The sequence below is a fragment of the Phyllobates terribilis genome, unplaced genomic scaffold (assembly GCF_046119375.1).
Source record: "Phyllobates terribilis strain yellow unplaced genomic scaffold, ASM4611937v1 Scaffold_11__3_contigs__length_659146591, whole genome shotgun sequence".
In the NCBI taxonomy this organism is placed as follows: domain Eukaryota; kingdom Metazoa; phylum Chordata; class Amphibia; order Anura; family Dendrobatidae; genus Phyllobates; species Phyllobates terribilis.
The window spans coordinates 259053455-259075492 of NW_027362771.1; the positions used below are offsets into that span (position 1 = coordinate 259053455).

A 22038-nucleotide genomic window follows, 5' to 3' on the forward strand; every position below is an offset into this window, starting at 1 on the left:
GTTATATTTAGGTTACATAGTAAAAACCTGCTGACCGATTCCCTTTAACTCTTTAAACAAACGTGGTTGTATAGGACGCCAAACTCAAATTTTATAAGAATTCGTCATAAAATACAAAGCGTTTTCCAGTGTTTTTTTTTTTTTGTGTGTAATGGTGCTATAGTTTTTTTTTTTTATTTATTTTGACCAAAGCCAAAAGTGGATCCAGCGATGATGTCCTTGTATAAGTTCTTCCTTTATATTTCCAACAGCTTATTAATCCTCTTCTGGCTTTAGCAATTAAAAAGTTCTGTTTTTTCTCTCCATAAACTGCGCGAGTCTTGTTCAAGTGCTGTGTCTTAGCAGTCAAGTCCCATTAACTGCTGTGTATTCACATATTATCCATACAGTTTCTTCAGTGTTTTATGGTTTGTCCCCACGATTGTGGATTTGATCCTATTTAATGCCTTGTAATGGTTTAATGGCAAATTTGCAGCCTAATGTGCAATGCAGTCTGCGAGTCACATGAGGATTCTGTTGTAGATTGGATGCGAATTTGTCGTGAATTTGTGACCAAACTCACAGCGGCTATTTCCTGTGACTTGTGAACACAGCCTTAATGATCATTCTGTACACATATGGCCCGATGCATTAAAGCTCTCACCCCAGAATTCTGGCATAAAACTTTGAAAAGTCACAAAATTTAGGAGTTGCTCCTTAATTTTGTTACTTTTGGCATCTCCAAGCCAGTTTCTCCCAGCTCTGACGAAACTTGCGGAGCTTGGTCGGGACGGGGGCTTGGACTACCGCTTGTCAAATTCATGATGAGTGACCGCGTTCGCTAAGCCACAAATCGTGAACGACGACCTTCATACATCGGGCCCACAGAATGTTCATCGGTCAGTGTGAACAGGCCCGCAGTTGACCACCATTTGGGCTTGTATGTAGTTGATTAATGATCGCTTAATGGCATTCATTGTGGCGTGTAAACTCTGCAAAAGAAGAATATTCTTTTGGTTTATAGAAGTGTCACTGGTGCATCAAGTATGACAGACAGTTGCTCTGGAGCCAGCTGCCGAAGGTCACTGCGCTTGGCATTGCAGACGCCTTCTTGATCCTCTCATCTCTTTAGTTTTGTTATAATCTTTTTCCTTTAGGACCCAGCAGCTACCTCCACCATCTGCTGCGGATTGACACACCCTTGCTTGGTAGTTAAAAACTCAGTTTCTCCAGAGAGGCGCCGGTGATAGTTCTATGTACCTCTTTGTTGGCTTGGAGCACTAGCAGTTGGCTAGTTTCTTCTCTGGTGCCCTTGGAGGACAGTTGGCGTTATCTCTCTGGTGTCTGCTCAAGCTCAGTTTATCCTCTTTGTTTGTCTACCTTGTTGTCTTTAGTTTGTAGTTGGGCTTGACTAGTGCTCACCCTTTCCTCTCCCTATCTAGGACTAAGCTGTAGGGACATTCAGAGCTTAGGTTCCTGCTCGGCGATAGGTGTGGAACCTATATAGGGACGGTAGGATAGGCAGGGTGATATTAGATCTGCCTAGGGGTCTCCACTTTCCTAGTATTTGGGCTTCTTTCCCCTCTTCCCTTCGTGTTGCACTTAGTCTTTCCCTCACCTTGTGTGACAAGAAGCTGTGTGTCTGCTTAAAAAATTTTACTCAATGCCATTGTACAACAACCACTACCGCAAAGTGTTGACACATCACCGGTTAGATCCATAGAGAAATGTCAAAAATGTTTCCATAAAGTAATGTTGTGCAAAACACAACACAAACAAATGGCTGCTGAAAGATGCGCCAAATTCGTATAGGGGTGCACGCCTTTTAATGAATTTAGCACATTTACTCCAGCGCGTGCTTCATAAAGACTGCCGTGCAGAACGCCATTTTCTATTAATTGTGTCCATAATATCTATCTTTCGAAACAGTGAGCCTTGTACCCCTGATCATAAGACATTCAGTCATTCAGTTTAGATGTTATGTCCATTCTGATTTGAAATGAAACCATAACCAAGACTCCTCATTTGACATTACCTGATTTCTTGAGCAGGTTGCAGACAAACCGGTCATTTTGTGATTCATTTTGTAGCACGGGCGGTGTAACCAGTAAGTTGCTAATTCACATTAACTACAGGCTTTCGATGAACAACATAGGTGTTTACAGAAATATTTCTAGAGATTACAGCACTGCAAAGCCAGACAAGTTTAGATCATTCTGTAGAGCAGGAAAATGGATGGTCACATGATATCACCAAAGATCCTTAAGCAGTCTTCACCTCAGAATAGAAATACTGGGGGCCCCTAAGATTGTGGGACCCTGAGAAATTGCCCAGTTTGCCCCCCCCTTATCCCTAATATTGGCCCTGCATACCAGCCCGCCTCCTGTTTAGTTCCTCTAGACTCCTGCAGTTAAAGGACTTTTGGTGACATCATGGTCACATGACCGTCATGTCACCAAAGGTCCTTAAGTAGTTTTAACCTTGGAATAGAAATTCTGGGGGCCCCTAAGAGAGCGGGGCCCTGGGAAATTGAACCAATTTCTTCCCCCCAAACTAGGGCTTATTTTTGGACTAGGGCTTATATTTCAAGCATACTCCCAAAAAAACCCGTAAAGTCATGCTAGGGCTTATTTTCGGAGAAACACAGCATCAATGGCATCCTATTTAGGGTTGGTGTATTAAGCTATGTGCAATATGCATGCCCAGAACCAGCACACTATTGATGGATCCACACAAGAGCAGAGAAAAGAAGAGTCTTTGCCCTGCCCTGCAATACAGGTAGAATTATGCATACACTGTTCTTCCTATGTTGTAGAACATCTCTGGTCACTACTTTCGGCCACGTTATAATGCGTGGCTCCCAATGTAACCAGCCAAGAGGTGCTGTGTGTCACTTTCTGAGGTCATGTTGGAGGGAGATAAATGGGAACTGACTGAAGTGAACAAAGAAGCGAAGAATGCTGAGTTTTTCAGGACAGTTCAGTGCCTGTCGGAAAATGTAGTTTTATTTAAGATGCTCCACAAATTCAGCCCTGGATGTCAGCAAATGGCACTTGGTAGAAAGCCACATAGTAACAGGAAGATCATTTTAAAAAATAAATGGTATTGGCATACTCCTAATTTGGAAGATATATTATTGTTGCTTTTATTTTTTTTATTTAGGTTTTTTTCGTTTAACCAGAAAACCTTTTTAAAAGGATATTCTCAAATTGTTTCTTGAGCAGCTCACAAATCTGCAGTCTCATTACTTCCTGGTATCTGTCAAGGAGGGCACTCCTCCTTGAGTGACAGCTCTGGTATTGGTAGAACTATACAGCTCAGCACAAGTGGCTTGTTCTAGAGTGTACGCTATCACTGAATTTATTTATGTATAGAGAAAGCAGGACATTCAAGCTCATGGCTTAGGAAAATGAGAGCTGTGATCAGGAGAACTGCTCTGAAAGCTGCCGATGTGGGGGTGGTGATTTTGCAAGATTTATAAACAGCAGCTAGCTGCTGACTAGAAATCAATGAGCTGGAGAGAGCTGACTAGAATATTAGGAGTTAACTCATCTTTTGGAATGTAACTACTGCACACACTCAACTAGGGTCTGGGCAAACATATGTGGCCAAGCTCCATGGAAACCAGCTGTACACTGTGAGATAAAAGCTCTTATTGCAGGAGAATGATAGCAGACCCAAAAAGCTAGTCAATTGCAAACTTGCTTATTTTCATGCTGTCTAACTATCGCTATCTAATAACATGAGAGTATTTCTTTAAGTTGGGGCATAATGGTCACATAGGTGGTGGAGTGGTGATTCATCATAGCAAAGTAATTGTAACTTGTTCTACAAGCTTAAGATATGATGCAACTCCAAGGATTCTTCATATAGCCTTTTTTTCTTTAATTTCCATGCAAAGCAAAATCACACGTTTATTAGAAGTAGCCCAGGCATGATGTAATATTGTCGTGTAGTAGGGCATTGTGTTACTGGTTTTGCACTCTTTGATCCAGTGCTTGTCTGTACCCTAACATAATGTTAACCCTGTAAATGTGCCTAGATATGTTGTATATATTGTAATGTCTTGATTAATTGGTGTTCTTAAGCAGAAAGTAACTCAAAGGGAACCTGTCATCAGTTCTTACCCCTAAAAAGTATTAACTCTTTTTAATGATGCCGGTATTGGCCCTAAATGCTGAATGTAGGTGTTTAAAAACTAAGTTGCATTGTCCCTGCTCTCCTTATCAGTGGTCACCAGACTAGTCTGGGACCAGTGCCAATCAGTGCCACCATGAGGTGGAAGCATGCCCACAGCAGTGTAGTGTGTGCGGGAAGAGTATGAAGGAGGAGAAGAAATTGTCCATCTTCTCCACCTTCCTGTTCTCCCTCACACACAGCGATGTCTTGCCTCCACTGCGCAGTGGCATAGATTGGGAAATGTCCAGGGCTAGTCTGGTGACCACTGATAGGGAGAGCAGAGACAAACTTCAGCATTTATGGATAATACGGTCATCATTAATGAGGGTATTAGGTGGCTTATAATGCGCCTCTAATAGCTTTAAGGGGTAAATCCTGATGACCAGTTTCCTTTAGGACCTTTCACCAATTTGAGCATGTTAAATTGTCGACATCTTGGAATAGTGACTGCAGAGCTGAGTAAAACATAGTTGTTAATTTTTAATGTCTCCTGTTTGTTGTGGAGATATTATCTTGTAAAGTTTAGGTTATAATTTATGTTAAAGGGAATCTGATAGCTGATCCATGCTGCCTGATTCACGGGCTTCATGTATCAACCACTGCCTGTATGATTTCAGCCCGGTATGTTTGACTCTGAAATGCATCAGGGTGTATAGGGAGAGACCTGTCACTCCGGGGGAGCGCATAGAGAAGCCGCCGGGGACCCGCCTGTCCGAATAGTCTCCTGTGTGTTTTGGTCTCCGGCCGACTTTAAAGTATGTTTTTCTCTGAAATGCTCTCCTCTCCTCACTGATCTCTGCAGCTACTGAGCTAAGTAAGGTGTCATTACAAACATTTAAATCTTATCTCCTAGTGTTGCCAGCTCTCATCCTCACCCCACACTGACTGCCGTGAGAGAGATCTTTACTCAGCTCCTCTTGCTGAATAACATCCTGCCTGCAGGACAGACTGCATGTGAATGGTGACCGGTTCCTTTCAAAATACTCATAGAATGTGTAGGAGACCATCATCTAATATCCAGCAGGGATTTGTGCATTTAACCATGTGTGGTCCCTTTAAGCAGGTTCATTGAAATCGATAATAAATCTGTATGTAGTAAGCGTCCCCTAGTGGAGGCTACAACAGCCAGGATTTCATCAGAAGTGGCTGAAGTTAATGGGGGAAAAGCTCCAGAATTGGACCCCAAATTATTTAATTTCGAAAGTTTAAAGTTAGACCATCAGGTTTTAAGAACTAGATAAGTTTCTTAAATTGTACCTAATAAATAATACTTTTATAATGCCAGTTCTTGCTAGCCGAGATCTTTGCTGATGTCGATTTATTATTTCTGCACTACATCAAGTACTTTTTGGTGACAAAACATTTGTTCATGTACCAGGTTTATACCAAGCATTGAGGAGGAGACCTGTGGTGGAAACGCATAATGTGTAATAAGAAATGATAGGAACAGTGGTTCTGACTTATATGCTTGTTATCATAGCTCACTGTACTCCTTTTTTTCCCTACAGACATGCACTTATTTGGGCACTATCCAGCTCACGACGACTTCTATCTAGTGGTCTGTAATGTATGCAGTCAAGTAGTAAAGCCACAAGTATTCCAGACACATTGTGGTAAGTAAATCATTACTGCAGCGCTATTTTTTTCCTCCATTATTTCTCACATACAGTGGACTGGGACCATGAGGTTGAGAATTTCTCTGATTAGAAGGAGATTTTAAAGTAGAAATCTGTTAATTAGCCTCATGTCTTCCTGGAGATAATTCTGTATTTAAAGGGGTTTTCCACTCTAAGAAAATGTGGTCAAAAAGGTTTTATACTTGTAAAATAGCAGATACCCACCCTCCCCAGGTCCAGTGCCAGCTCTTCGCTGCTGCTCATCTCAGTGTTATGACTGCAGTGGAGTCGTCATGTCATCAGCATTGCAGCCAGTCACTGAGCTCAGTACATGGCACAGTCGCTGAGCTCAATGATTGCCCGCAATGGTAATGTGCGCTGTCGCAAAAACACACCAAAACCTGAGCAGGTGATCACAATTAATGGGGAAAACACCTCTAATAATCAAGTCTTATTGATAACCCATAATGTCATGGAGTTTATCTGTACTGGTTACTGTACTTCTCCTTTATCGCCATAATCTCTTAGTGCCTCCGCACACTTAACATTTAGGTCTCTGTGTATTTCATTGTCTCTTTAGAATCAGGCTTGGTTTACTAATGTCTCTGCTGTCATTCTTTATATTCACCTTTTTTTGTAGCCAATATGAAGAGCTTTAACAAATTCTTTGGGACTTCTAGGAGAATGCGGCCGATGTTGTTTGGAATTCTTTTTTACATTCCGCTCGCAGTAATCTGATGTTGGAATACCTCTAATATATACACATTTATCACTATGTTCAGACTATATAAGAGCCCTTTTATAACCACCAATGATTGAACTGACAAACATTTGTGCAAACGTTTATTCCCGACTGTTGGTCTTTATAAATAAGTCTGCAGAGCAAATTATGAAATTATTCAAGGGAATAATTAAAGGGAATCCATCAGCAGGTTTTTGTCATGTAATCTGAAGACAGCAGGAGATAGAGGGTGAAACACAGAATTCAGGGATGTGTCACTTGTCACAGTGTGTGCTGTTGTTTACTAATTGTGAAGGTTTTATTACTAAGAGATTAGCATTGCCGGACTAGTCCGGCAACTAAGCAGCTCACTGTCTATGGACATTGTACACAGAGAGCCTGCTGTGGGCGGGGTTAGCTTTCTCAGCTCTGCTTCATTCTAAATCTAAAAGCTCTGATTGTATCAGAATTGCTGCACCCAGCAATCTAAGTGATACATCGCTGGATTCAGCTTCTCTTTGCCTACATCATTCTGCTCTCAGATGAGGTTGCAACAACCTGCTGACAGTTTCACGTTTAAGGGATGTGCTACTGACAGTAATCATGTGCTGATAATGAGCTTGGCTATTGTCAGCAGTCCTATGAAGAATGAATGGAGCAATGGTGCATGCTTCTCCGCCTCTCTATTGCACTGGGACTTTTCAGAGTCTTGTTCTCTAACTGCAGATTTGTGGGCATCCTATTGACTATTCCAGTTCTTATAAAGCTCTTGAGATGGGCCTCACCAGAGGCATCCCCCTTCTTGCTGGTGAGGTGTAGCTGTATAGCTAATTTTCAAAGAATTGACTATGAGTTTCAGTTCTTTATCATTCTGAAGTAATCTCTGGTTTAGTAATATTAAATCATGTTCAGTTAGATGTAATTATTAATTATACAGAGTACAGGAGACAAATAAAAGGAAAATGGAGAGATCTTTTCAATATTTGTATGGACTGCTACCATAGATGGTGAAGGTGTCTATCAGGTATCTGTCTGAGGCTCTGGTAGAAAAAGTTCGAGAAGCCCTGCTCTAACCTGTGGATAAGTGATAACTTTACATTTTAGGAGTAACCCTTTAAAGGGAATCTGTCATCAGTTATGTGCTATGCAACCTGAGAGCAGTATGATGTAGGGGCAGAAAGCCTGATTCCAGGGATGTATCACTTACTTGGTTCTTGATGCCGTTTTGCTAGAATCCCTGTTTTCTCTGCTGTAGATGTAGCAGTGGTCAGAATGCTGAGCTGTGTGTAACCCTGCCCACACCACTGATTGGCAACTTTCTGTGTACAGTGTATATGGTCAGCAAACTGCCAATCATTGTTAGGGGGCAGGGTTACACAGATTAGCTGGACTGGCTTGCATGTTAGACCTAGTCCTGTAGTGATAATCACCTGCTGATAAAACATTTATTGAATTGAAACTACAGCAAGCTGCTGAGCAAGTGATACATCACGGGAATCGGGCTCTCTGTGCCTACATTATGCTGCTTTCAGATGAAATTGCAAAAACCTGCTGACAAATTCCTTTAACTTAAATACCATAATAGTGATTGGAAAAAGTCCAATGGTCTCTGAATTATAGACCTTACACAAGTCTGTATATTACCAACAGTGCCCAGTATGTGTTCTATTTCTTCTTACTCCTTTATAATGGTGACTGAACAGTCATTTGTTTTTTGTACAAACGATAAATACTCGTCAGAACATTTTATTCTGCTTGTTGGAACTACTTTTCCTGAAAACATTCTGCATCCAAGAGAAAAATCCAGCTGCCATTTAACTGTTTATGTGAAAATGTTTTTAATCTGAGTTCTTCAAAGACCAAAATATTCCTGGTAGGGTTTTCATAGCAGACAGAGATCTCTCAATACAGATGGCTGCCTCCTCATGAAACTAAAACTGTGAAGATTCACCAACTTTTCTGGCACTCTTTCTATATTCTACTACCATGCTATTCATATATAGCACCCTTTAATGTATTTATTTACTCTAAATTTCCTGAATACCTAAATGTAAATTGGGCAGCCAAGCAGGCAGTCTTTCATATCTAGAAGTCTATGCTGTTACAGATTCACTTTAGAGGGGAATCTGTCAGTATAATCAACCCTCCTAAGCAAGGACAAGACAAGGAAGAGATCTCTAAATACATACTTAAAGATCTTTCACCAGTTTAAGCATGTTATACCAACCACATTATGGAAAAGTGGCTGCAGAGCTCAGTAAAACATAGTTTTTATTTTTTAATTTCTCCTTTGCATTGTGTAGATATTAGCTTGTAAAGTTTAGATTATAATTTGTTAGAATTCAACTAGGTGTTACCAGTGATTTGTCTCTGGGGGGGGGGCGTGTACTTATTCCCCTGCATAGGTTGACCAATCATAAGCAGGCAGCATCATGCAGGGGAGAAATGAACACATCCTCCTCTCCTCACTGATCTCTGCATCTACTGTGCAAAGATACAGCAGAGCTGAGTTCTGCATCATTACAAACCCTCCCAGATCTCACCTGATGTGGCGGGTGTGTGCTTTTCTCCCCTATATGACACTGCCTGTTTTATGATTGATCAACCTCATTTAGGGAAAGAAGTACATGCCCCCAGAGTCAAATCTCTGGTAATGCCTATTTCAGCTATTGCATAAATTATACCCTGAAGTTTACCTTTCTGCGCATTGGAGTGTAGATATTTAAAGATTATAAACTACTTTTACTCATCTCTATAGTGAGCGCCTCTTCAGGACTAGTTATGTTGTCGTTCGCAGCATAAATTATCATGCAGCTTCTCTTTGTGCAGGCAATTGCTTAGCTGTTCTTACACTTCAGTATACTTACTGTAAGAGCAGTCTGCCTATTATCAAGACTGGGGAAGCACTCCCAAATCAAACTTTCTTTACATACCCATGTCAGCCTGACCAGTACTTTTTGGGGAAAGGGTGCCAACTCTAAACAGTTTCTTATCAAGCATAGAATAGTGGATTCACTTAACATGGTGAGAAAAATAAAATGTAGCTGCATTTTGGGAGACAGTGCATTATTTTAGGATAGCAATATTTCAAGATGACTTTTCCTGCTTTAGTGCTGGTGTATAAATGAGTATCATCGTTTACCAGGGAGACCCAAAAGGTGAACTGAGGTTTTGTGTACTTTGGCACGATGAGGTATCGGCTAATGTACTATGTATTTAATAATATAATAATAATAGTTTTTATTTTTATAGCGCCAACATATTCCGCAGCACTTTACAAATTTTAGGGGGGACATATACAGACAATACAGAATAAGCATATCTCATATCGAAAGGAGTGAGGGCCCTGCTCGCAAGCTTACAGTCTATGAGGAAATGGGGGAGACACAAAAGGTAAAAAGTACATATATTGTATAATGCAGCCTTGATATACTGAATAGGATAAATAATAATACATGGACTGGTTTCCTGCCAGTATGTGTGCAGTCCTAACCGAGGCTATTAAGTGCATGGTTGGTATGAACCTGAATTTGAAGAAGATTTTAATATAGGGGAAAACTGGGACGGACATATAGTATGTGGAGTCGATACGCCAGTCTAAAGAAATGTAATGAATACAAGGTGTTAATATTAGATCTTTTAGCAAATGTATTGTTTGTAATTATTATTATTTATTTATTTATATAGCGCCATTGATTCCATGGCGCTATACATAAGGGGTTACATACAAAATACAGATATCACTTACAGTAAACAAACTAACAATGATAGACTGGTACCGAGGGAAGAGGACCCTGCCCTTGCGGGCTTACATTCTACAGGAATGGGGAAGGAGACAGTAGATTGGGGGTTGCAGTAGCTTCGGTGTTGTTGAGGTGGCAGCAAGCAAGGTCATGGCAGGCTGTAAGCTCGTTTGAAGAGATGGGTTTTCAGGGTCCGTCTGAAGGATCCAAATGTGGAGGCTAATCAGACGTGTTGAGGCACAGAATTCCAGAGGATGGGGGATATTCGGGAGAAATCTTGGAGGCGATTGGGTGAGGAATAAATAAGTGTGGATGAGAGAAGGAGGTCTTGGGAGGACTGGAAATTACGTTAGGGAATATATCAGGAGATTAGTTCAGAGATGTACGGAGGAGAAAGGTTATGGATGGCTTTGTAGGTCAGTGTTAGTAGTTTGAACTGGATACACTGGGCAATTGGGAGCCAGTGAAGGGATTTGTAAGGGTGGTAGCAGAGGAGTAGCGAGGCGAGAGATTAACTAGTCGTGCAGCAGAGTTAAGGATGGACTGGAGGGGTGCAAGAGTTTTAGCAGGTAGGCCACAGAGGAGGATGTTGCCGTAGTTGAGGTGGGAGATGATGAGGGCATGCTCAAGCAGTTTAGTAGATTAAGGGTTGAGTAAAGGACTGATTCTGGAAATATTTTTGAGCTGGAGGCGACAGGAGGTGGCGAGAGCTTGGATGTGGGGTTTGAAGGACAGAGCAGAGTCAAGGGTTACTACGAGGCAGCGGATTGCTTGTACACGGGAAAGCGTGATGTCATTTATTGTGATAGTGAGATCAGGTGGGGAAGATGCGAGAGATGGAGGAAAAATGATGAGTTCAGGTTTGTCCACATTGAGCTTGAGGAAGCGAGAGGAGAAGGAGGATATGGCTGATGGACATGCTGGGATTGGGGAAGAAGACAGTAGGTTGGGGGGTTGCAGTAGCTCCGGTGTTGTTGAGGTGGCAGCAAGCAAGGTCATGGCAGGCTGTAAGCTTGTTTGAAGAGATGGGTTTTCAGGTTCCGTCTGAAGGATCCAAATGTGGAGGCTAATCGGACGTGTTGAGGCACAGAATTCCAGAGGATGGGGGATATTCGGGAGAAATGTTGGAGGCGATTAGGTGAGGAATGAATAAGTGTGGAGGAGAGAAGGAGGTCTTCGGAGGACTGGAGATTACGTAAGGGAATATATCAGGAGATCAGGTGGGGAAGATACGAGAGATGGAGGAAAAATGATGAGTTCAGATTTGTCCACATTGAGCTTGAGGAAGCGAGAGCAGAAGGAGGATATGGCTGATGGACATGCTGGGATTCCGGACAAAAGAGAGGTGACATCTAGGCCAGAGAGGTGTATCTGGGTCTCATCAGCGTACAGATGGTACTGGAAGCCATAGGATTTTATGAGCTATCCCAGGCCAAGGATATAGATGGAGAAGAGTAGGGGTCCTAGGACAGAGCCTTGAGGGACTCCAACGGAGAGAGGGTGGAATGCGGAGGTAGTGTAGGAGTGGGAGACGCTAAATGTGCGGTTAGGTAAGAGGAGATCCAGGATAGGGCAAGGTTTTTGACGCCAAAGGAAGAGAGGATCTGTAGTAGGCAGTGGTCAACTGTGTCGAAGCAGAGGACAGGAGAAGATGGAGTACAGAGAATTGTCTGTTAGCTTTGGCTGTAAGTAAGTCATTAGTAATTTTGGTAAGGGCAGATTCTGTGGAATGGTTTGGGCGGAAGCCAGATTGTCGGTTGTCGAAGAGAGCGTTAGATGAGAAGTGAGAGGAAAGTTCAGCGTGAACGTGTTGCTCAAGGAGTTTGGAGGCTAATGGGAGCAGCGATATGGGTCGGTAGCTGAACAAGGCGTTTGGGTCGAGGGATGTCTTTTTGAGGATGGGCGTGACTGTGGCATGTTTGAAGGCAGAGGGGATGGTACCAGAAGTTAGTGATAGGTTGAAAAGATGGGTTAGGCATGGGATGAGTGTGGGGGCGAGGTTGGGGAGGAGATGGGATGGGATGGGGTCGATTGTACAAGTGGTGAGGTGTGATTTGGAGAGGAGACTAGTAAGGTCTCCTTCAGTGATGTTGGAAAGGGAGGTTATGGGGGAAGGGCAATGGTCTGGAAAACAAAGGGGTTGTGGTGGTCGGACAGTAAAGACTTGCCTTGTTTGGTCAATCTTGTTTTTGAAGTGTGTGGCAAAACCCTCAGCAGACATAACGGAGGTCAGAGGGGCCAGTGGAGGGTGGAGGACAGAGTTAAGTGTTGAATAACTGTTTGGGGTTGTAAAATAAGGAAGATATGAGGGTTGTGAAGTAGGCCTGTTTAACAGAGGCGAGGGCTGATTTGAATGCGAATGTTGCTTGTTTGAATGCAGTGAAGTCATCTTGGGAATGTGTTTTCTTCCAACGCTGCTCCGCAACCCTGGACGCTTGCCACAGCTGTTTAGTGAGGTTGTTGTGCCAGGGTTGCCTATTGACTCATTGCGCTCTGCCATGCTCAAGAGGGGCGACCAAGTCAATAGCTGATGCGAGAGTGGCATTGTAGAAAGCAGTGGCGCTGTCTGTGTCGTGGAGTGAAGACATGGATGACAGTGGTAGAATAGAGTCAGAGAGTGTGTGAGTGTCTAGATGTGCTAGGTTTCTGTGGGGGTGTACTAGTTGCTGGACATGGGTGACAGGTGACGAGGACAGGGATGAGAATGTGAGTAGATGGTGGTCAGATATGAAGTAGTAGTAGATAATATGAAGTAGTTGTATGTATGCTCATTTGAAGTATTTCATCCTATGCACGTGACCCACCCTAAGCTGGTCTCCTTAATGGTAACTCGCTGTTAAAATAGATAAGGCACAAAATCGGCCATAATTGTGTGTGTGTGCTTGGTTGATTCCCCACTAATCAGCAGAACAATAGGGGTGACTCGCTCACTAGATCAGTACAGTAATGGTGTGTAAGATTGGTATGACCATTTGTTTTCACACAAAATCTACTTAAACTCTCCTATTATGTGTTTGTACAGATGAAAAAAAAAATTTAACTATCCGTAGGACAGTTCTTCATTATGCAGTTGGGGGTACATCAACCCACATCCTCAACGATCAGCTGAACACAGCTGCAGAGGCCGCTGGATGTAAACAGAGGGAATGGAGTAGTAACCTTTCCTGGGTTGTGCAGCACAGCTCCTATTATTTGGGAGCTTTGTTGCAGTTCCTGGGTCACATTGAATGGATCTCTTATGAGCAGCTCCATTCCCTGTGTTTATATTGGATGGCCATTGAAGCTACTTTCAACATAACTGCAGTGGAGATGCCCATTGATCTCATATTCCTGACCTATCATGCATTTAGGGCATCAATAATTTCTCCTGGACAGCCCCTTTAACCCCTTTACAACTCAAGGTGGTTTGCACGTTAATGACCAGGCCAATTTTTACAATTCTGACCACTGTCACTTTGAGGTAATTACTCTTGAACGCTTCAAAGGATCCCCCTGATTCTGAGATTGTTTTTTCGCGACATATTGTACTTCATGATTGTGGTAAAATTTCTTCAATATCACTTGCGTTTATTTGTGAAAAAAAACGGAAATTTGGTGAAAATGTTGAAAGTTTAGCAATTTTCAAAATTTGAATTTTTATGCCCTTAAATCAGAGAGATATGTCACACAAAATAGTTAATAAATAACATTTCCCACATGACTACTTTACATCAGCACAATTTTGGAACCAATTTTTTTTTTGGGGGGGAGCTATAAGTGTTAAAAGTTGACCAGTGATTTCTCATTTTTACAACAAAATTTACAAAACCATTTTTTTAGGGACCACATCACATTTGAAGTCACTTTGAGGGGTATTTATGACAGAAAATACCCAAAAGTGACACCATTCTAAAAACTGCACCCCTCAAGGGGCTCGAAACTACATTCAAGAACTTTATTAACCCTTCAGGTGCTTCACAGGAATTTTTGGAATGTGGAAGAAAAAAATGAACATTTAACTTTTTTCACAAAAATGTTACTTTAGACCCAATTTTTTTTATTTTCGCAGGGGTAACAGGAAAAAATGGACCCCAAAATTTGTTGTGCAATTTCCCCTGGGCACGCAGATACCCCATATGTGGGGAAAAACCACTGTTTGGGTGCACGGCAGGGTTCGGAAGGGAAGGAGTGCCATTTGACTTTTTGAATGTAAAATTTGCTTGAATAATTAGTGGATGCCATGTTGCATTTGGGGAGCTATTTTATAGAAAAAAATATTTTTTTGCATCGCTTTATTCTGAGAGCTATAACTTTTTGATTTTTCAGATGATTGAGCTGTATGGCGGCTTGTTTTTTGCAGGACAAGATGACGTTTTCAGCGGTACCATTTTTATTTATATTCGTCTTTTTGATCGCGTGTTATTCCATTTTTTGTTTGGCAGTATGATGAGAAAGCATTGTTTTTTGCTTTGTTTTTTATTTTTACCGTGTTCACTGAAGGGGTTAACTAGTGGGACAGTTTTATAGGTCAGGTCGTTCCGGACGCGCCGATACCAAATATGTGTACTTTTATTGTTTTTTTTTTTCATAATATTTATTGATGGGTACATTATATTTTTATTTTTGGTGGATTATTTTTTTTATTTATTTTTATTTTTTTTCCACTTTCTGACAGTTTTTTTATTTTTATACTTTGTCCCACTATGGGACTTTCACTTTTTTTATTCTGATCGCCTGCATAGCACAGGAATGGAGCACCATCCCTGTGCTATGCAGGCTGTCAGCGCTGCACAGTGAGAAGATAGTTTGGTCATGCACTGTGCATGACAAAAAAATCTTCCTGCTGTCTGGTGACCCGGATGTTGTCATGACGACATCGGGTCGTCATGGCAACATACGGGAAGCCGCGGCAGACAGCGCTGGAGGCCGGAAGAGGAGGTGAGTATTGCTATCACCACCCCCCCTTAGCCACCGCAATGCTGCGATCTACTTCGATCGCAGCATTGCAGGGGTTAATGTGCCGGGAGCGGTGCGGGACTGCTCCCTGCACATAGCACCGGGTGTCAGCTGTGAGAATAAGCAGACACCCGGCGGCGATCGCGCCCGCACAGCCTGTGTGTGCGCGCGCGATCGCCCTGACGTATTAATACGGGTCAGGCTCTTAAAGCCCAGGGCACAGACGCGTATTAATACGTCATGGGCTTTAAAGGGGTTAAATATTTTTACAATTTTTTTTTTTTTCTTTTCATTTTCTAACACTTTTTTTTACTTTTATATTTTGTCCTACTGTGGGACTTTCACTTTTTTTCCTCTGATCGCCTGTATAGCATAGGGATGGAGCACCATCCCTGTGCTATACAGGCTGTCAGCACTGCAGATGCAGAAGATACTTTGGTCATGTACTGCGCATGACCAAAGTATCTTCCTGCTGTCTGGTGACCTGGATGTTGTCATGACGACATCGGGTCGTCATGGCAACATCCGGGAAGCCGCGGCAGACAGCGTTGGACACCGGCAGGAGAGGTGAGTATCGCGATCACCTCCCCTTGCCCCCGCAATGCTGCTATCGACTTCGATTGCAGCATTGCGGGGGTTAATGTGCCTGGAGCGGTGCAGGACCGCTCCCTGCACATAGCACTGGGTGTCAGCTGTGACAATCAGCTGACACCCGGCTGCGATCGCGCCCTCACAGCCCGTGTGCGGGCGAAATCAACAAGGCGTACTAATACGTACCTGGCTCTTAAAGCCCAGGGCGCAGGTACGTATTAGTACATCTTGGGCTTTTATGGGGTTAAAGCTTGTACAATTATGTTTATAAACAATTTGTTCAAAAATTATGTTTGAACTACTTGTCTGAATTAGAGGTTCCCAATGTTTTGTAGGCTGTGTAGGGATTTATTCACTTTTAGGCAGCTGGTAGCATTCACACAGGCACTTAGCTTCTGGGTCAGATGGAGAGGTTTATTGAAGTGCATAAACTTCCAGAAGAACGGAAAACAAACAGCCTTTCTCCAGCATGAAGGAACAAAATATACATGCACATGTGGACTCACCCATTCAGATAAATGTCCTGCTGTTTCTCAAGATCTGTCAGAGAGACCAGCGCCAAGAGGTCTTTCACCTCTCTTCCCAGGCACAGACCACAGTCTCTCACCCATGCCGCAATCCTGACACTTCTACTGGCTGAGTTTAGTTTGCAACAAATGGTACTCTGCAGCTCCCAGCAGAATCCACACCCTGCTCAGTTCCCAGCACACTGCACACCAAGTGAACCTACTTCCTGCTTCTAGTAAAAAGCTATGCTGCAGAGTTGGGATTTAATCCTGTCCTAACTGGATTTGCTACAGTTGTTAGAAATTGAAAGGGGTTTACCCACAAGCAAAACTTCATTTTAATCAGTGGCTGTGTCTGACTGTGTACCGAACATGGTCTGATCATACCCCATCTCCTGGGCAGGTGAGGAAGCAAAAGAGTATATAGATATTACAGCAGGGGATCACAGCTGATTCTTTCTTTGAAGTAAAACATTGTTTAAAATCAGGCAGTGAAAAGTTTTCCCTCAAAGACAGAATCGGCTGTGATCCCCTGCTGTAATATCTATATACTCTTTTGCTTCCTCACCTGCCCAGGACATGTTGTATGATCAGACCATGTTCCATACACTGTCAGACACAGCCATTGATTAATATAAACTTTTGTTCATGGGAAAACCCCTTTAAAATCGAAAAGATACTATTGAGCTGTGCTGAATATTTATAGATGAAATGCATTAAAGATGTTGTGAAGTCATCTAGCTCCTACCCCAGTGTTAATTGCTAATGATAAGGTTTTGACCCATGCACCATGTTTTAATTATGCTATCATTGTCCGACTGATGGTCCCATAGGTAGCCTACATCATCTGTTTCCCACACCTCCACCAACCTGTTATCCAGTACGGTAATGCCAGCAGCATACAGCTTATTGAGGTGATTTGTGTTGACCAACATGAACCGAGGGACATCAGTCAAGGAGGATGACCATTCAACTTGTCTGTTTAGGAGAACAGCTCTATTCCCAGGGATGATTCTAGCTTTCTTGCTACCTGAGACTAATATTCAAATGCCAACCTCTCCCACCCCTAGCAGTAAATAATCTGTATACATAAATAAATGCCAGTAGTGAATAAACCGAATACATAACCATACACCAGAACTAAATAGTCCACACATCCAAATATATACTAGCAGAGCATAAACCATGTACATAACTATATACCAGCAGTGAAAAATGAAAAAAAGAAATGTTCCAAATTAGCCTCCTTCCCACCTTCCTGGGCACACTGGGCTCCCTCACCTGTCTTGGTTTCCCACATGCTGACACTGGCTCCCGGAATGAGCTTTATTACACGCCCTATTAAATGGCGGGCACGGTATACTAGGTGGGTATTTCTTTTTGTTACTGGTTCTCTATTTTAAGAGTGTATCTTGTTTGTGGCTGGATGAGGCTAGTGTTAGATAAAACCATGGAACTATAGCTCCAACACTAACCACATGGTAGAGGCATCCATAAAAGTAATATCCAGCTAATATACAGAGCCAGGCACAAAAGTAATAACCATCCTATGTCTTATGTCAGTTACAGAAGTTTTACCCCTCATGTACAGTGTCAGACACAAAAGTAATACCCCCCCAATGTACAGGGTGGGTCACAGAAGTAATTTCTGCTTAGTGTACATTGTCTTTCACAGAAATAATACCCACCCACAAAATACAGTGTCATCTATTTTGGAATCAATATATGGTAATCCTACAACATGGTGCAATTCTTCTGCTTCCAACCCCCACGTTAATCACCTTCTGCACCTCCTCTTCTGGGGCATCAGGTCTCCTGCTCCTCCTTTCTTTTCATCTGCCTCATCCTCTGTATCCACGTGCCCTGCTTTCTCCAATCCCCTGCTTACCATTTCTCTTCATGTATGGCTTGCCCTGTCAATTTCATTTGGTCCCACTCTCCTTTTCCCTCCTCCTGCCCTAGGAGGGCTGAACCTCTAGCTTGACCACAGGGTTTACTCACCCACTGTTTGAGGCAGTGTGGTTAGAAGTAGGTATGGCTATTGATCCAGTAAAGGGCTGTAGAGCGGCGGACACAGAAGAGGGCCCTTGTGTACGTAGTCTTTGTTTCTCTGCTCGTCTCAACAAATTGACATGTTCTGAAGAAAAACACAAACGCCACCGACACCATTTTGTTAGAGCCAAATTATTATTTTTTTAAAGACCACAATATTAACTGTGCAAGTATTTAAAATAGGAGGCAGGTCACTGAAGGTTCTGTGACATGTCATTTAATCCACAATGATAAAGATAATGCCAGAGCACCAAGTAAAGACCTGCCCACCGCCACCCCGAAGCACGAGCATCTCATGAACTCCAAACTGCAAACACAGATTAAACAACAACCACAAGGTGGATTTCTTCAACCCAGGTATCATTTTAATCAGTGTAACGGCGCCAACCTGACAATGCCTGTAGTTTACTTAGCAAAATCCTGATGACATGTTTCCTTTAAACTCCATTCGTATCATTGCAGCCTACGGCCAATCAGAGGTCTGAGTTCTGTCTTAAGGGGAAATGCAGAAGGAACCCTCAGATGCACTACAGAAATGCAGTATGAACAGGGCCTAATCTTAGTTTTGATTTGTTTTGTTGTGTTTGGTACAGAAAACCTTATGTAAACATGTAAGCTTTGTTATCTACGAATGCTTCTTACACACAGATGCTTTTGTGCATATGAGGTTCATATTGGATCATATTTAGGAAAGTTGATGTCCCACGTGGACCTGTCTGACAAGGCTTTTCGCTTTTGCTTCGTAATGTTTGAATTTATGACTTTGCCCAGTAGGCATCATATCTAGTAATGACCCTAGGTGACAGATTTTTTTTTTTATTTAGGAGCGAAACATAAAACACAGCAAATATATACATAAAGCCATACACTAAACATATTTTTGACGGAGTAATACAGTTGAATACAAAAGTATCATAGAACTGTCAATATATATAAATATAATATAAACATCTGTAACGTGATGAAGAATCCACATTGTGACTTTAGTTTTGTCCAAATTTTTCATAGTAAGATAGGAGAAGAAGAGCAGAGAGAAAAGAGAAGAACTTCAGGCAAAAAGGAAGGGACTAAAAGAGAAAAGTACCCAGGGGTGGGTGGTGGGTAAGGGATGGGGAAAAAAAATCCCACCCCAATCCAGATTGCTTAAATTCCATCCAGTAGAACCAAATTTTATAGAAGACCTCATATCTACTGTAGAGAGAAGCAGTCAAGTCCTCCATGTACAATAAATTATTGACCTTAGAAATCCAGAGGGACGGGCTAGGTGGATTAACTTTCTTCCATAACAATGGAATACAAGCTCTGGCAGCCATCACCAAAAATCTTAATAGGGACCGTTTGTAGGAGGAAACAGAAGTCTCACAGAGCTGTTGAAGGAATAGTTCAGGACCCATTTCAGATGAAATTCCTGTAATTGACCTGATAATGCTTTTCTCTTTAGTCCAGAACGGTTGTAAAACCGGACAGGACCAGAAGATATGAAGGAAATCTCCCACGCCTGATCCAGATCTTAGGGTCAATAGAGGGGAACATTTTGTTTAACTTAACCGGGACCCTTTACCACCTTGAAAGGAGTTTGAAATTCGCTTCCTGAAGCCGAGAACTTATGAAAGATTTATACGCTAAGGACAGCACCTTTTCTCTTTGTTCCATGGAGAGAGAGATGCCCTAGTCCTCTTCCCATTGTGTTAAAAATCTGGGAGGAGGCTGATCTATTGGGTTAGTTAGCACTGAGTGTACGGAGGAAAGTGCATGACGAATCACCCCCTTACCTATGCAAAGATTTTCAAACGCGGAAGGGGTTTGTGTATATTGAGCGTAATTTGGAAGGGAGCGAACACAGTGACGGAGTTGGAGAGAACGCCATGTGCCCAGTGGTAAGGGATCAGTAATAGCTTGAACTCCTCCACCAAGTCAAGATAACGCAGAAGAGAAGGACATTGACCAGAATTAGGTAAGTATAGGGATGCAAATGTGAAAATTTGAGAAGCAATTTGGCCTTTGAGCAATAAAATTCTACCTTCTTCATCCGTGCGAGACTCCATACTCTCCCATGGAAGAGAGCTAGATAGCAAAATACTGGTCCCGCTGGATTTCGAGTCCGGAGAGGGAGAGTGGTAAACCACTGGAAACCACCCGTCAGAAAGCTTATCGGGTTTACCTGTACAATAATGAGTTTCTTGTAAGAAAACTACCTGGAGACTACCTCTCCACAGCAGTTTTATGAGAATAGAGTGTTTTTCAGGACTATAAAGGCCCTTAACGTTGAGCGAGCCCAAACAAATCTCAGACTGTGTCTTCCTGGACATGGTCGTAGCGGTCACCTGAAAGGAAAAAAAAAAAGGGGGGGGGGGAGGGAATGATGGGAAAGAGGAAGTGAGACTATAGAAGGTAGAGAAATCAGATATATTAGCGATATCAGATAGAATAAGAGAAAGAGGCAGGAAGGGAGGATACTAGAAATAGAGGAGAACAAGCTTACAAAAAGCAAACAGGCCCCAGGACCAGTAAGGTGCCTTCTAGGAAAAAGTGGAAGCGAAGCAAGCCATCTGGAGGGAGCTTGACGGCCCGCAAGAGAACCATGAGCAAATCACTCCTCCAACTATCAAGAGGGGGAGGGCATAAACTCAAACAGTCCCTGCTGGAGAGGAAAAAAAACAATACAACACTTGAATCTATTTTATGAATGTGGACAATAAATCTGGACACCTGTCCTCCCGTACGGAAGGCTGGCCCACATTAGTCCCAATTGCGGAAACCTAGGGTATTGTATAGACATGGGGATAATGCATTGAGCATTCTCTCAATATAAAAAGAGTTGCGAAAATGCTATAAAATGAGAACATTTAGTCAGGTTTCTGTTGAAGGAGCTGGAGTGTTCATAGGCAAATTCTGCAAGTCAGATGAGGAAACTGGGCCTATCTTAGCAGGTGAGGAGATGTAAGATCTTTGTCTTCTTTCCCTTAGCGACGGGGCCTCTGGGAACTCCAAAGAAAGCCAGTCAGGGACTGACACATGACCTGATTCTAGGAAGTCAAACAAGCCAGGAAGATCCTCATGTTTTTTTAGGAGGAAAGATGCGTCCCCTTTGCGTACAATAAGATGGAAAGGGTGTCCCAATCTATATGATGCATTAGATTCTTTAATTTTAGCCAGGAGTGGCTGTAGCAAGCACCTCGTATACAGAGTACGGCTTGAAACATCTGGGAACAATTTCACCTCAGCCCCATCCAGGATTACCGGTCAATGCGACCAAGCCTTTTGTAATATCTGTTCCTTGTCAACAAAATAGTGCAGGCGGCATAGCGCATCTCTAGTAGAGAAGGACCTGGAGTAAGGTCTAGAGACTCTGTGAACCCTGTCAATCTTGTAAGTAGCCTCTAGGGGTCTGTTAGATATGGTATTAAAGATGGACATCACTGTTTCATGTAACAGCTCATGAGGCCACCTTTAAGGGATACCTTTCAGTCTCACATTATTCCTCCTGCCTCTGTTTTCCTGATCATCCAGAAGCTGTGAAATGTCCTTTAATTGTGCATTGGATTTCTCATATTCTTCCTCCAAGGTTGACACCCTTCTTACTGGGGACACGTGTGCAAGTTCAGATACAGAAATTCTGTTATCAAGCGACCCCAATTCTTCCTGTATTACATTAACCGCTTCCAGACCGCCCACTGTACATAAACGCTCTGTGCAGCGCCGACGTTTATGAACGG

General features: G+C 42.5%; 1 protein-coding gene across 2 annotated transcripts in view; it reads left to right on the forward strand.

Annotated features, from left to right (window-relative positions):
* Window positions 1–22038, forward strand: part of ATXN7L1 (ataxin 7 like 1) — a 137355-nt gene that overhangs the window by 39465 nt on the left and 75852 nt on the right. For both annotated transcript variants that reach the window (XM_073652228.1, XM_073652229.1), the window contains exon 3: window positions 5667–5771. In XM_073652228.1, the coding sequence (XP_073508329.1) occupies window positions 5667–5771 (105 nt within the window). The remainder of the gene's footprint in view (window positions 1–5666; window positions 5772–22038) is intronic.